Source organism: Haemorhous mexicanus, chromosome Z (genome assembly GCF_027477595.1).
Source record: "Haemorhous mexicanus isolate bHaeMex1 chromosome Z, bHaeMex1.pri, whole genome shotgun sequence".
Taxonomy (NCBI): Eukaryota; Metazoa; Chordata; class Aves; order Passeriformes; family Fringillidae; genus Haemorhous; species Haemorhous mexicanus.
In genome coordinates, this window is record NC_082381.1 from 54,240,300 (window position 1) to 54,254,368 (window position 14,069).

At 41.4% G+C, this 14,069-nt stretch overlaps 1 protein-coding gene across 1 annotated transcript in view; it reads left to right on the forward strand.

The window, feature by feature from the left end:
- The first annotated feature begins 1,363 nt into the window (after window positions 1–1,363).
- The window catches only part of LOC132341876 (guanine nucleotide-binding protein G(q) subunit alpha), a 113,879-nt gene continuing 101,173 nt past the window's right edge, over window positions 1,364–14,069 (forward strand). Inside the window, exon 1 of the mRNA XM_059873995.1 lies at window positions 1,364–1,513. Coding sequence (XP_059729978.1) covers window positions 1,378–1,513 — 136 coding nt within the window. The 5' untranslated portion in view covers window positions 1,364–1,377. The remainder of the gene's footprint in view (window positions 1,514–14,069) is intronic.

Below are 14,069 nucleotides of genomic sequence, written 5' to 3' on the forward strand. Positions count from 1 at the left end.
TATCGGCCACACCAGTGGCGTTCCGTGGGGTGTCCCAGCGCGTTCGTGCCGAACGCACGGCTTTGCCTTCCGAGCAAAGAGTCAGGGCGCTAAACCTTCCGGGTGCCTGACGGTGTGCGTGTATCCCGCTCTGCCTTCCCATTTCAGCCAAAGGTGGAAAAGGCATTTTCGGCTCCTTACTTCTTCCTTCCTTTCAGCCGGCCACATTTTCCGCCAGTCCCTGCCAACCCAACTTATCTCTCCTAGGATGGGAACGGAATAAAAATGTGTGCCCACGACTAAAAACAAAGGAAGCGAAAGCAAACAAGGAGTTAGGGAAGGCGCTGCCCGGCAGGACAAACCGGAGCAGGCACAGCTCCTCGCAGCCATTTCGAGTGAGAATCCGTTCAATCTCTTCCCGCACCTCCTCCTCTGCCCTCCTCCGCCGCCGCCGCCACAGGGCGGGCGGCGCGGCCCTGGGGGGCGGCACAGCGCGGGCGGGGGCTCGGCTGCCCCGGCCGCTCGCCCCCACCGCGCAGCGGGGCGGAGAGAGAGCGGGAGCGGCGGCGGGAGACGGGCCGCCATATTCCTGCCGCACCACGCCCGCGGCGCCCAACCATTTAAAAGCCGGTCGAGCTCGACCCCTGCTAGTGCACTCGTTTCCCTTTCCGCTGCTCTGTCCGCAACGCGGGCAGGGCCGAACCGAAGGGAGCCGAACAGCGGCAGGTCTCTAATAGCCAGCTCCGCTTACTCTCACCACCACCCCCGCCTCCTTCCTGGAAGGGCGAGCGGCCGAGGCGGCGGGAAGGAGGAGCGGCCGCGGGGAAGCTCTTCCTGCCGGGCAGCGGCGGTCTCGCCCACCCCGCAGGAGCCGGGCTCCCGCTCTGGGGGCGGGGAGCGGCGGGGAGATGTGTGCGTGTGCGGGGCGGGGGAGGGATTAGCGGGCATTAGCGCTTCCACGAGGGTGGGGTGGTCGCGTCGGAGGGCGGCGGGGGTGTCGGCGGCCGCCAGGGACACTCGGGGACCGCGCAGGCTGCGGGCGGCGGCGAGGGAAGGGGAGCAGCGGGACGAGGGGCAGCTCGGCTGGGTAGCGCTGCTGCTGCTGCCGCGGTGGATGTTTCCATGTTGTTCGGTGCATGATTTAGAGGAGAGGAGGAGTTGGCAGCGGCGGGTGTCAGCGGCAGGGAGCGGGGATCCGCGCCGCCAGCGGCCCTACCTTTCTTCTTGCCCCTCTGTGGCATCGAGGCTGCTTTGCCTGCGTGCCTGCCCTGCGGCGGCCCCCGGGCTCTCGGAGAGCGCCTGTGCCCCCAGGGGCCGGAGCGGCGGCGGGGTGCGTGTGTGCGAGTGTGCGTGCGGGTTTAGGGGGGGTGGGGGCTGTGTCTGAACCAGTTAGGAAGAATGACTCTGGAGTCCATCATGGCGTGCTGCCTGAGCGAAGAAGCCAAGGAAGCCCGGCGGATCAACGACGAGATCGAGCGGCAGCTGCGTCGGGACAAGCGGGACGCCCGCCGCGAGCTGAAGCTGCTGCTGCTGGGTGAGTGCGGGGCTCCCTCCCCTCGCCGCGGGCCGCTCGCCGCGGGCCGCTCGCCTCGGGCCGCCGCCGGCGCGCACTCCCCAGGTGCCGCCGGGCTGCAGCCCGGGCATCGCCGCCGGCGCGGTCCGTGCCGGGCGCAGGTACCCGGAGGCGGGGACGGGGCGGCAGCGGCAATGCCTGCGGTGCCTCTGGGCGCTCGTCACCCCCGCCGCGGGGAGCCGCAGGCCGAGTCTCCCCCACGGGGAACGGGGCGTGTGTGCCCGCCTGCGGGCATCGTCGGCGGGTGGGTTCGGTGTGCAACGGGAAGCGGCCTTCCAAAATGGAGAGGGAACGGATGGCGGGTGAGTGAGGGGGCTGCGGGAAGAGGGGCAAATGTCGATGTGTGTGGGAGAGCGATGGTAGCGAAGCGGATTGAGGAAGGGATTCTCATGGGGAGTCGCTGTGCAGGTCGATGGTGGCGGTTGTGATATCTGCATTGTTCCGTGGGCTTCGGGAAGCTTGTTAGCTCACCGGTTGAATTTTGTATTGTGATTTTTATGTCTTGAGGTAAAGTTGGATAAGGGGCTTGTGCTCAGCTTGTGTACCGCTTTCTATAAAGGTAAAGGAGCCGCAAAGGCCCAGATGCACATGGCAAGCTGAGGGGTAACCTGAAGTGTGCTGGGTGATTACAGGATCTTTAATACCGTTGGCATCCACCCACTGGATGGTGGAAATAAAATCAGCTGTATCATTTCTCCTTAATTAAAACAGAGGTTGCTATTTTAGACCCGCAAGTATATGAAGGTGGCATTTATCTAATAGAAATTTGGCTTATCATAAAATAAGGCTTTTGAATTAAAATATGCCTGCCTGTGTCCAGTGTGATGCACTGTGTTGCATAGCTCCCTGGTAATAGGTCCTGCCTGGACTTATAGGCCTTTATGTATTTTATCACTACTCTGGTGTGTGGATGAGTGAGTGTGTTCCAAATGGATGTGGGATCTTTATGGGGAAGATGTTTTTCTTGGGCCACGTATTTGGAAGTAGTGGTTTATACTGGGGAAGTAAACTGCCTGTTCAATGAGGTAAAGAAAGTTGGAAGGAAAAGTTTTAATACGTTTTAGTGCTTCCATCTGAATATGCTATTTCCTGAAAGTTATCTTCTGGATATTAGAGAAGGTTGGGATCTCTAACTAATCTGGGAGGGAAGCAGTGGACATGGATGCAGCACTCACAGTAATAATGTTCTGTTGGATTTTGGCCTGCTTTTGGTTTATGGCAGTGCATGGTGAGATTTTTAGGATTGTCAAAGAAGATAAAATAGATTGCCCTTGCTTAATATTATGGATGTCTAAGTATGATTAATGATAGACACTTGCTTCAGGAGAGGCAGCTCATACATTTGACTGGTTACTCAGGTCCAGATTTTTTCTGTATATTCTTGATTTCTCTTACGGTAGTGCTAGATGCTTCTCTCACGTTTTCAGAAATGTATGAAATCCACTGAATGAGACTGAATATACTACCTAGAATATATTCCACTGACTATATTACCTAGAGAAGAAATTTAGAGATTCACTTCTGCAGTTAGGAACACAGAACTTGAGCCGCTTTGCTAGGTCCTCCCTCTACTAACCTGAAGTATTGGGGTAGATGGTGGTAGACTGGAGTCCAGTTAGGGCATTGCTTTGGACCAGATAGTGTGTGGTGATTTGCAGAAGAACAGGGGAGAAGCCAACCCATAGAAGGAATTAGGGAAGACCTCTGAGTTCCTGTATAAAAGATATCTGCGTTCATCATCAATGCCAGCTAAGAGTTCTAGCAGGCTTGTGAAAGTGGAGACATGATGTAGAGATCTGGAGGGGTGAACTTCTGCCTGAGTGTACTTAACAGCACATCCATATACTGGGTAATGAAACCAGTACAGAAATTGTTACTATGCACACATTTTTTGTCTTTTGTTTTGTCAGCCTCTGTCATATGTTTGACTGAAAGAAAGAGTATGTGCACATTTGGATCAACAATGATCTTGTCTTGTGAAATGCTGTGTGTAGTGAATGACTCTTGGTGTCTTGGTATTTTGTAGACTCAAGTTTCAATTTCTAAAAGAAATTTAGGGAAACTTCTTTCATAAGTGGGTTTGTCTTAAGTACCTTAGAGCACTTTTTTTTAGTCACTTTCATTGCTTCTCAGTATAAGCAAATGCTCAGTTACTAAGTTTGTTGTTTGTATGGGTCATTCACATGGTTATGAGACAGATAAAACAGTTTTCAAATGAAAATATATTCATTAAAAATGGTGAAGCTGGTAGCAGGAAAACCATCTGAACATGCTTAAAATTATCTAATTTTTTTGAATACTAAATAGATGTTTACTGTACAATTTCATCTATTTCCCCCTCATTTTTAGGGAGAAAATCACTAGTGCGGCTTAATTTTATGTAAGCATAAGTGAACATGTTGGAGTTCTTTTTTTTTTTCCTTTTCTGGAAGTGCCAATTTCTCAGTCACACTCTTTCAAGTATTGTAGGTCTGAAAAACATAAGCATGTTAAGGTTTTAAAATATGGGACTAAGGAATATCCTTTGACTTTTAAAGAGTATATTAATGCAGTTTAAGCTGAGCCTTGTTAAGTTGCTGTGCATGTTCTTCAGACTAGTTGCAAGTGCAAAGTGAAAGGTATTACGAACCTTTAAAGGCACAAACTGCCTTTAAAGATTTTTAAACCTGTGTGCTGGGTTGTTTTATTGCTACACTTGCTTAAAAATTAGATGTACACACATAAAAATACATAGGTAGCAGTAATAGTAGTAATTTTTTCTTTATGTTTGCTACATAGGTAGCAAACATAAAGAAAAAATTAATCTTTTTGCTTCAGAGGAAAAGGATTTTTCCCCTCCTTAACTTGTGAAAGACACAGTGCCTTCTTGGAAACTTAGGTTTCTCTGAATTGTTACTATGTCACACACACACACACACACACACACACACACACACACTGCTGAATGTGCTCATGATACCTTCTTATTCTTCATGAAATCAAAGAGCTCAAAGTCAGAAGTAATTTGTGTAAAACTTTCATTGTGTGCTAAGATTATTTTTAGGTTATAGTTTAAAAATAAACACTCTTTGATTAAACAATAAAATACCAGTTTTAGGTACTTTTTTGTACATCATTATTTGATTTTTTTTAAACATTTTACAACAGGACAAAGTATTTTTTACAATTGTAATTGTGGAAAGCCAGAATCCATAAATATGCAGTGAAGCGTATTACATAGTAGTAGTTTCAGCTAGCACAGCTTGGCTGTAGTGTCTCAAGACACTTAGGAACAAATTGTCTTCCACTGAATTTGGTTTTAATCTGTATTTTAACTCTTCTGGATGTCATTACTGATGAACACTTTGTAAAATCCTGTGATTGTTCTCCAGAGCTTGCAGTTGTTAATATCCATCTGTTGATTGCTGTTAGCTGTAAAAAACACATTGTTTTTATAATTAGGGGAGAAAAGGAAGAGGTGTTCTAATGTTTTACATTTGCCTGTGCCAATGTGTTCTGCATGCTTTTATTTTAAGCATTTATGTGAGTATTTATTTTAAAGTAGTAAGAGCTATATACTTATGTATATATTTTTTTTGTCATACTTCCATATATGATTTTTTTCCTGCCATCCATGTAAATTTTCCAGGGACTCAGAAAGCAGCCTTTGAGCCTACATGACAGGTTGTAGCCATAAACCATCAGTCCTGGACATAGTCTGCCTCTAAACTATTTTCTCACTGGGAAATGCCTTGAGTATCTAAGAAAATAATGTAGGTGTTGTGCTAGCTATGCCTGTGTGTCTGTAAACCCTGGCCAGGTTAGGTACTGGAGATGTGTGTGACAGTGCTATTTTTTTGCAGCATATTGGTTGGTATTGTGCAAAGCATGTTTTTTTAAGAGTTTGGTTCTTCTTATGTTGAAGTCAGCAAACGTGTCAGTGAAGAAACTTGACTTGATACAAGTGTCCTTCTATTCTCCGTGCTGTAGCACAGAAACTAGATGGACGATAAGCCATTTAAATTGTCATGAACAGCAATCTTATGCCAAAAGATGCTTTTGAACATAACGTGACTGTATTATTTCTTAAACCTGTGTGAGCCGAATTAGACATCGAACATGCCGAACTTGGTCTGTTCACAGAGGCAGACTTTGTGTAGATAAATTGAAGAGAAAATGGGTCCATTAAGCCACCAGTGGCAGACTCTTGTTCATATAATTTCTTCAGCTGGAGAAACAAGCTTCGGTATTTTTCTCATAACTTGTATTTTTATCAGTCTGCCCTGCTCACACTGAACTCTTTCAAATAATTTTAGGTAATTGGCACAGTACATATTTCCTACTGTAGAATGAACAAATAATTAACTTACCTCTTCATACATATTGTAACTAGATAGGTAAATATCTCTTGTTTAGCAGAAGCTGTTTCAAAGGAAATAAAATTTCATTCTGGATGTTTAACACCATGATGTATTCTCATATACAGAGATATGTCCATATATAAGAACATTTTTTTTGGTGGGGTAGGAAAACACGAATCAACATTTGGATATCAGTGTGATAATGTAAAGAACATATATTTAGAAAATATTTAAGAACATTAATTTTTGGTGCACCACAAAAGGATACCTTATGTGCAGCCATTAAAAAGGGTTTGTTGCTTGTTTGTTTTTACTACTCAATAAGTGATCTACACCCACCAAAGTTAATAGGAACTAGCAGAGGGTCTGAACAGTTAAAGAATTCAGACTAATTTAGCTTTATTTATATTTCAAAGAGCCAAGTAACCCCTAATTTGTATGTTACACTGGCAAATAATGTTAAATAAATGTAGGATGAAAAAATACATTCTGAGCAGAGAAATCATTGGAGAATGAGCATTTAAATGTGTGTTGCAAAATGAAGAAATAATAATTCTCCTTGTTTCGTTGCTTCAATTTGATTTTGTTGTTGTACCGTAACAGCAATTTCATAGGGAAAAGCACTATCTTCCAATCTCTGAAAAACAAAATACTGAGAGGTGTGAAATAAAGTGAGATAGATGTCCAATTAACAGTGATTAGCTTTGTTGCAGGAATAGAATGCTGTAGGCACAATATCTTTTTCTGTGAACTTCCTTAAGCTGAATGGTAGAAGACTGAAGAATATCTGTTCTTGTACACAAATACAACTGTGTATGAACAGCTGTTACTGATGAAATTATGAAAGTTTTTCAGTATTCACCTTTATTTACTGTAATTATCAAACATGGCAAGAGCAAAGAGCAGAAAATCAGGAGAAAACAAAGGAAGAGTTAGCATATAGGAAACACTAGGAAGCCATACATGTGGTGTTGGCCAAAAAGAAGGAAGCATGCCACAGCTTTTAAATATTATTAACTCTATGCAAAGAAGTTAGATGTGTTAAAACTGGATAAGAGAAGTCCAAGAGATACCAATGCTTTAGAATTTAAAAGTTTCCTGGAGAGTTCCAGGAACAGCACAAATGTTTTTTCAGGCTAAACCAAAGTTTAAATCTGAAGTGTTCTGAAAGCACATTGTTTCCTCAATAAGTAGTGCTGATGCTGAGGGTAAACTGAAGCATGATTTTCTACAGATTTTTTTGTCCTTTGTAAGTTTTCAAGGCAGGGAATAATTGAACTGCCTGATTTGTACACTCTACTTACTGTTTATCAGTAGTGCAGAGTTTTATCCTAGAACCCTGATGCAGATGCAGTTGCCATCAGAAAAGTACTGTTCATTTCATTCTGCACCTGAGAAGGTGGTGTGGCCGTTCCAGGCACAAAAATAAACCCTACCAAGCAAGACTCCTCCTTTGTCAATACGTTAAGGCAGAATCATCTGACAAACTACTGTAATGAAGTGTATGATTTACATGAGCCCAACTCTATTGGTTCAGCTCATCTTTCTGTGGAAAGCAGGTGGTGTGAAATACATGTATTGCTTGAATAAGCAACAGAACATCAGAAAGTTGATGAAAGTGGAAGCAACTAGTGATTCAGTAAATTGAAAAGATAAAGACTATATCACTATTGCCTCAGCACAGCTGAGCTGTGTATTGACAGCTTCATCTGGGAGCTTTGCTATTTGTAATTTAGATTGATCTGTGTGTGGAAGAAGCATCTGATAGGAGTGAATGAGACTAGGTAGTTTTGACTAGTGCCAGAGTGTAAATCTGTTTGCCTTAGAGTACATAGATGAGATTTCTACCCAAGGTCCTGTTCCCACTGATATCTGTGTCTTTTGTTTTGTATCTAGGAGAATGCCATTGTGGTCCTTATTGAAGTACTTTGGTACTCTGCCCCAGCTGTCAGAAGTCTGTTGAAGGAGGATTTGTTTTTCCTAAAGGAAATTGTGGAAAAGGCAGTTAAAATTTGAAACATACTATTTTTTTCCCCTCTACCCCAAATTTTCTCTTCTCTAAAGAGCTGAGTGCAGTTAGATCCTTAAGTCTTTTGAAGTTAACCAAAAAATACAGCTCAGATCTTTTTAAGTATCACCAAATGTGGATCAGAATAGTGTTTGCCCAGATAGGGTTAGCCACCTTTAAGTTAAATTCAAGGTAAGAGCACAGATTTCTGTTCTGTAGGAACTTGGTGTATCTGGATGTGAAAGACAATAAGTTAGAGATTCTTTGACTATACAGGAATCAAGGTAGGAATGAGTCATTTAGTTACTATATAGCCATGAAATCAAGCTAAAGAGATCCCATTCTTGATCATACTTTTATAAGCTAAGGTATAATGTAGTAAACATGTTTTAGGCACACTTTGAAATTATACATTAGGAAAAAATATTTTAATTATAATGGTACTTATGGCACAGAATATACATTGCTATCTAGTTTTGTTGGTGTGTCTGTCACAGTCCCCGAGCTTTATGCTCATTAGACACTTGCATAAGCTTCTTGGTCCTTGGCTAATTCATTGCTTTAATGATAATCTTTGTCAAGGATCTTTATACTGAATGAGAATATTTCTGTGAATTAAGGAAAATTGCTTTGAATTGTTTGTTCTATAAACCCATCACAGGAGAGTTTTTAACTCCTAAGTCTTCAATGGTAATGTTCATTATCCTGCTTAAATTAGAGGATGTTGAAAAAGAATGCTGAAAGGTATTCTGGCCCACTATTCTGGGTGAACAGCATCATCCAGAAAGTCAAACAGAAGGTTTCTGAAGCAGCTGGTAACTCAGAATGCCAGAAAAATGCAAAAGACATAGAGTTTGGAAAAGATGCCATCATTTTATGGTTTTGGGAGCTGGTCAGGCTTGGGAAATTGGTGATCAAGTATGGAACTTATATTTTGCTCTGATAATGGATTTGCAAAGCACTGTGAGTGCCTCTTAGTCTCACAGACCAGAGCAGCAAAAGCAATTGAAATTAAATGCTGAAAAATAAAGGCATCATTCACATACCTTGAATAGATTCTTACACAGCTGTTCAGATACTTGGAGGATCTGATGCTTGTGTTTTTGGAGTGTGCTATCTAGATGGTGTTTAAATTAAATATTTATGTTGATGGTTAAAACCTTTCAAAGATGATTTGCAGAAAGGAGAAATAAAAACAAACAAAAACCAAACCCAAAGTACTCCTTAGTAAAATTAGTTTTAACTCAGTTAATCTTTTAGGAGGGAGAATAATGATTCTTACAATACTTCTCACTTGGATTTCTGTTTGATTGTTCTTAAAAAGAAAATAATGGTAGCCTGGAAACAGAGACACTGTGTAGTTGTGCTGGTGAAAAAAGGCAAAAGAATAAAGGATAGATTCTTATACCTTTATTTGAATAACTATGGTAAATTCTCTTTTCCTTCTTTTAATTTCTTCTTTGTGTGTTAATAGAACCTGATGTCTAGAAGTACTTTCATGCACAGCAACAATCCTCATGCCACTTGAATCTCTCCTGTCCTGCAATTGCCCGTGTTTTTTGAGGGGTGGTTCTGATGCACCTGGTCATCTTCAACAGTGGTGAGATTAGTAGTTAATCCCAGAGTGCAGGCCACCAAACAGCTTTCTGACTGGCTTTGCCTATTATTAAGAGAGAGATTTAGAGATCAAAATCTGTTTATCTCATTACCATTCCTCCAATCCATTAAGTCCTCCAAGTGATTTTTGACGGAGGTTTGATCTGGGGAGTTACAGGTGTTGCATGTCATGGAAAAAGGATTTCGTATAGAACCCCATGACAAACACTTGAGAAACTTTTTTTAATCCTGCCAGGTAGGGGAAACCTCTCTGGCAACATTAAAACTCAAGGCAAAACTCAGGCTATAATTTAGGCTTTAGACCATGGAACAGAGATTCATTAAACATTTATTGAAACATACAGAAGATGTGGAGGTGTTCATTATAGAGTCAGCCAACAAGATGTGCAGAGGACTAACTGCCTGACTAATCTTTTGGCTTTCTATGATGGAGTAACTGTATCAGTGGACAAAGGAAGAGAGAGATGTCATCTGTCTAGCTTTCTGCAAGACCTTTGATACAGTGTCCCCTCCCAACATTCTTACTGTTAAATTGGAGTGAGGGAAGTTGGATGGATAGACTCTTTGAGTAAAGAATTGACATGATGGCTGCATTCAAGGAGTTGTGATCAATGGTTTACTGTCCAAGTGGAAACAGTAATGAGTGGTGCCCCTCAAGGAATCATACTGTTTAATACCTTGTTTATGACATAAGCAGTGGGAAGTTGCATCCTCATCAGATTTCCAGGTGATACCAGTCTGAGAGGTACAGTTGATACAGGAGGTAAGTGGGCCTGTTGGAACCTCAACAAGGTTCAGCGGGGCCAAGTCCAAAGTCCTGGGTCCGTTGTCTGTGGTGTGGGACAGCCCTTGACATCAGTACCGTGTGAGGGATGAATGGATTGAGAGTAGCCCTCTACAGGAAGACTTGGGGTACTGGTGAATGAAAACTTGCACTTGGAACCTGGAAAGCCGGGTGTACATCAGCAGTCTCACTGGGTGGTTCAGGGAGGTGATTCTTGTCTGCTGGGACCTGGAATCCATGCATTTCTGTGGTCCTCAGCACAAGTAGGACAGGGGCCTTTTACAGTGAAAAGAGCTCAGAAAAGAGCCACAAAAATGATCAGAGGGATGAAGCTCCTCTCCTATGAGGAGAGTCTGAGATAGTGTGGATTTTTCAATCAGGAGAAAAGAAGATGCCACAGAGACCATGGAGCAGCTTTTCAGTATACCAGGAGTGTATATAAGAGCTATAGAAAGACTTCTTACATGGATCTGTCAGTAAGAGGACAAGGAGCAATGGGTTTGAGCTGAAAGTGAATAGATTGAGATTGGACTCACAGAAGAAATCTTTACAGGGAGGCATGTGAGACGCTGGAACAGACTGCTCAGAGAAGCTGTGGATGCTCTATCCTTGGAAGTGTACAAGGCCAGGCTGGAGGGGTCTTTGAGCATCCTGGTGTGGTGGGTGGCGTAGGTGATTTTTGAAGGTATCTTCCAACCCAAACTGCTCTGTGATGCTGTGATTGGACTGCTGTGGTGATTTCCTGAAGTTAAAGCTGTTGTTCATCTTCCTAACTTGATAGCTGTAAGAAACAATGCTTTATATATGTATTTTTCCCCCTCTGAAAACACAAAATGCACCTAAACATACTTCTGTTTTTCTTGGTGAGAAGAGAATATTGAAATAAAATAACATGAAGGGGTTTTTTTGTACTGTGTTCAGTTTCCTCTTGGTCTTTGTTTATCTCAGCATTGAATTGGTAAATAAATTAAAGGGGATAATAAACATTTATTCTAAGTGATGCAAAGATGGATTTCATTTAGGTGACTCTCCTGGTTTAGCAGCTTATTTCATAGAAAAGCAGAGCAACAATTTAGGAGTAAATTTGCTTTTATCTAAATGTAAGACTGGGAATTTTCTGCAGATGGAACAAAGATTCACTGGAATTAGTGTATTTCATTAAATTGACTAACAGCATGCTTCATAGAATCAGAGAACGGTTTGAGTGGGAAAGGATCTTAAAGTTCTAACCCCCTGCCATGGGCTGGGACTGTGCACTGCACTAGGTTGCTCAGTGCCCCATACAGCCTGGCCTTGAACACTGCCAGGATTGGAGTATTTACAGCTTCTCTGGGCAACCTGTGACAGTGCCCCACCACCCCCACAGTCAGCATCAGTAAAATGGCTCATTTTACAATCCTGTAAGCTTGGATTTTAATGCCGTTGGTGCCTGTAGAAATCCAGAAACACTCTCTGCCCAGAACAATTTTTGTTCTGTTGGGGTTTATTTATTTAATTGCATTCATCCTGTTTTCTTACCTGCAAGACATGATAATAGTGAATTCGGATTCACTTTGATTTTGTTCTGCGTTTGGCTCCACAACATAATTATACATTCCTATTAATTATTAGATTTAATTGGGGTTAAGACCTAGACTCGTGGTGATCTCTGAAGATTTTGGCTTTTAAACCAAAACTACAGAAGCAACATGAGCAGAATTTGCTAATAGCTTAATTGTGGCTGTATTTCCTACACCAAATGCTGAACAGTAAAGTTAGTATGTATTCCTTTAAATTGTTTTCTCTGAGAAATTTATGAGACATTCTCTGGGTAATGACATTTTTGTGCTTTTTTTTTGTTTGTTTTGTAAATTTACAACCACGTTAGTTTTATTAGTGTGATTTTTATTTGGTTGTTCTCAGAAAATGCCATGTCTGAATGTTTTGATTTATGAACTTTTTTGGTCTACGGTTTCATGTAGTAAAGTGAGAAGGATAGATTTAAATACTTACATTGCATTTTTCATCTATGGAGTTTTCCCATTAAATACTATAAAACCAGTAAAGCAGGAGGAGATTGTATTTTTGTTGTTTAAAATGACAGAATATGGTGGGATTTCTTTAACTGGTAATTATGCAAAATTACTACAAATGACTATATGATTTATCAGGACATAGTCATTTGGTAGAATAGCTTAAAAAGGAGGGGAAACGATAATGAAAATATTTTGTGATGCTTTTGCTTTATATTTTAGTTATTTTCAAGGTGTGACAGTATTTTCTGGAATAATCTGTAGCTGCAGAAACTTGTGATCACCTGTATCTGTTTGTTTTGTCTTGTTTACATGATACCAAGCTACTTCTGCTTAGTGACATGGAATTTTCTTACACCTTCCCATTTCTTTGCAGCTTTTTTTTTTATGTGCACAGAGGATCAAAACTGTGCAGAAATAGTCAAAACAAAGCCAAAAGAAAGACAAATGTTTATTTGTTGACTGAGTTCAGTCTTATTTAAAACAGTGCAGTCTTATTTAAAACAGTATTTCAACCTACCAGTCTAGATTGTAGCTTAGGTATAGTGGCATTAATTGTATATATCACTGTACTCAACAACTCAGGCTTTTTTGTTGGTATAGAAAGGTTTGGTTTTGTGGGTATGCATGATGGAGTTTTCTTTTATGAGTGTGTCTTTCAAGTGGTACGTGGTTTTTTGAACCAAAATACATGGTTGAACAAAACGCCAGTGAGCTGTCTGATAAGCTCTTTCTTAATATATTGTGGAATTTGTTTTCTGACATTAGATAAATCATAATAAGTAAAATAACTGCACTACTCATTTTTTTTAGTTCATCATAACCATGAACATTACAATTGTGGTCCACTTTGAGGATAGAAAGAAAATACTCCAATATCTTGGGGTTCAATCTGGATGGTTCCATAGTTCAGTTCTAACTTTGTAACTGTAGAGTTAATTTTATGATCCTTTAATTGTTTTTGTAGCTGGTTTTTGACTTCTTTCCAATGCAAGGTCAGTACTAAAGTACAGATCATGAGAGTTGAACAGTGATGTGTATACACTTTTTATTACAAGTATATAACTACTGCCAGGTGGAATACCATTGTTGAGGTGTGTTCAAGGAGTGTAACAGCCTACTGAGCCGTGACATTAAACTATTCTTGTTTAGATGACTGCTGTAACTTAAATGCTTTTCTAAATAATTGCTTTTTAGGGTGGGTTTAGTAATTGTTTGACAAGTTTATATTTAACAGTATTTGGATACACAGTATTTGCCTTTTTCTGTTTTACAGATTATTCTAATATGGTTTTCAGCATCATATCAGCATCACTGTTTACCAGTTCACAACTTTTGCATCACCTACGAGTACTGTCAGTAATGATTTTATGTTTTTATTTTATGTCATGGGTGAAGATTTTTAAGTTTGTTTTAAAGTCTTAATATTGTTGGGATCCTGTTTGGAAGACAATTGTCTGCTGAGGACTTTACCTGTGTGGTTTACTACTTAACTGTTTAAACAACTGTTACTGAATGCATGTGGTGTTGGTTTGTTGTATGATCAGTTGCTTAGCAGATGCCTAGTTCTTCAAAACCACTGACTTTGACAGAAAACCATCCAAATACAGTAACTCCATCCGTCTTGGTGTGCAATCTTGTTCCCTCACCTGTTTTTCACCCTTTGGGGTTTTTTGGGTCATAATTCAAGAGTTTCAAGTCAGTATGCCTTCCTAGCCAGTCCTTCTAAAACCTTTGGACCTCCTGACTTGAATAA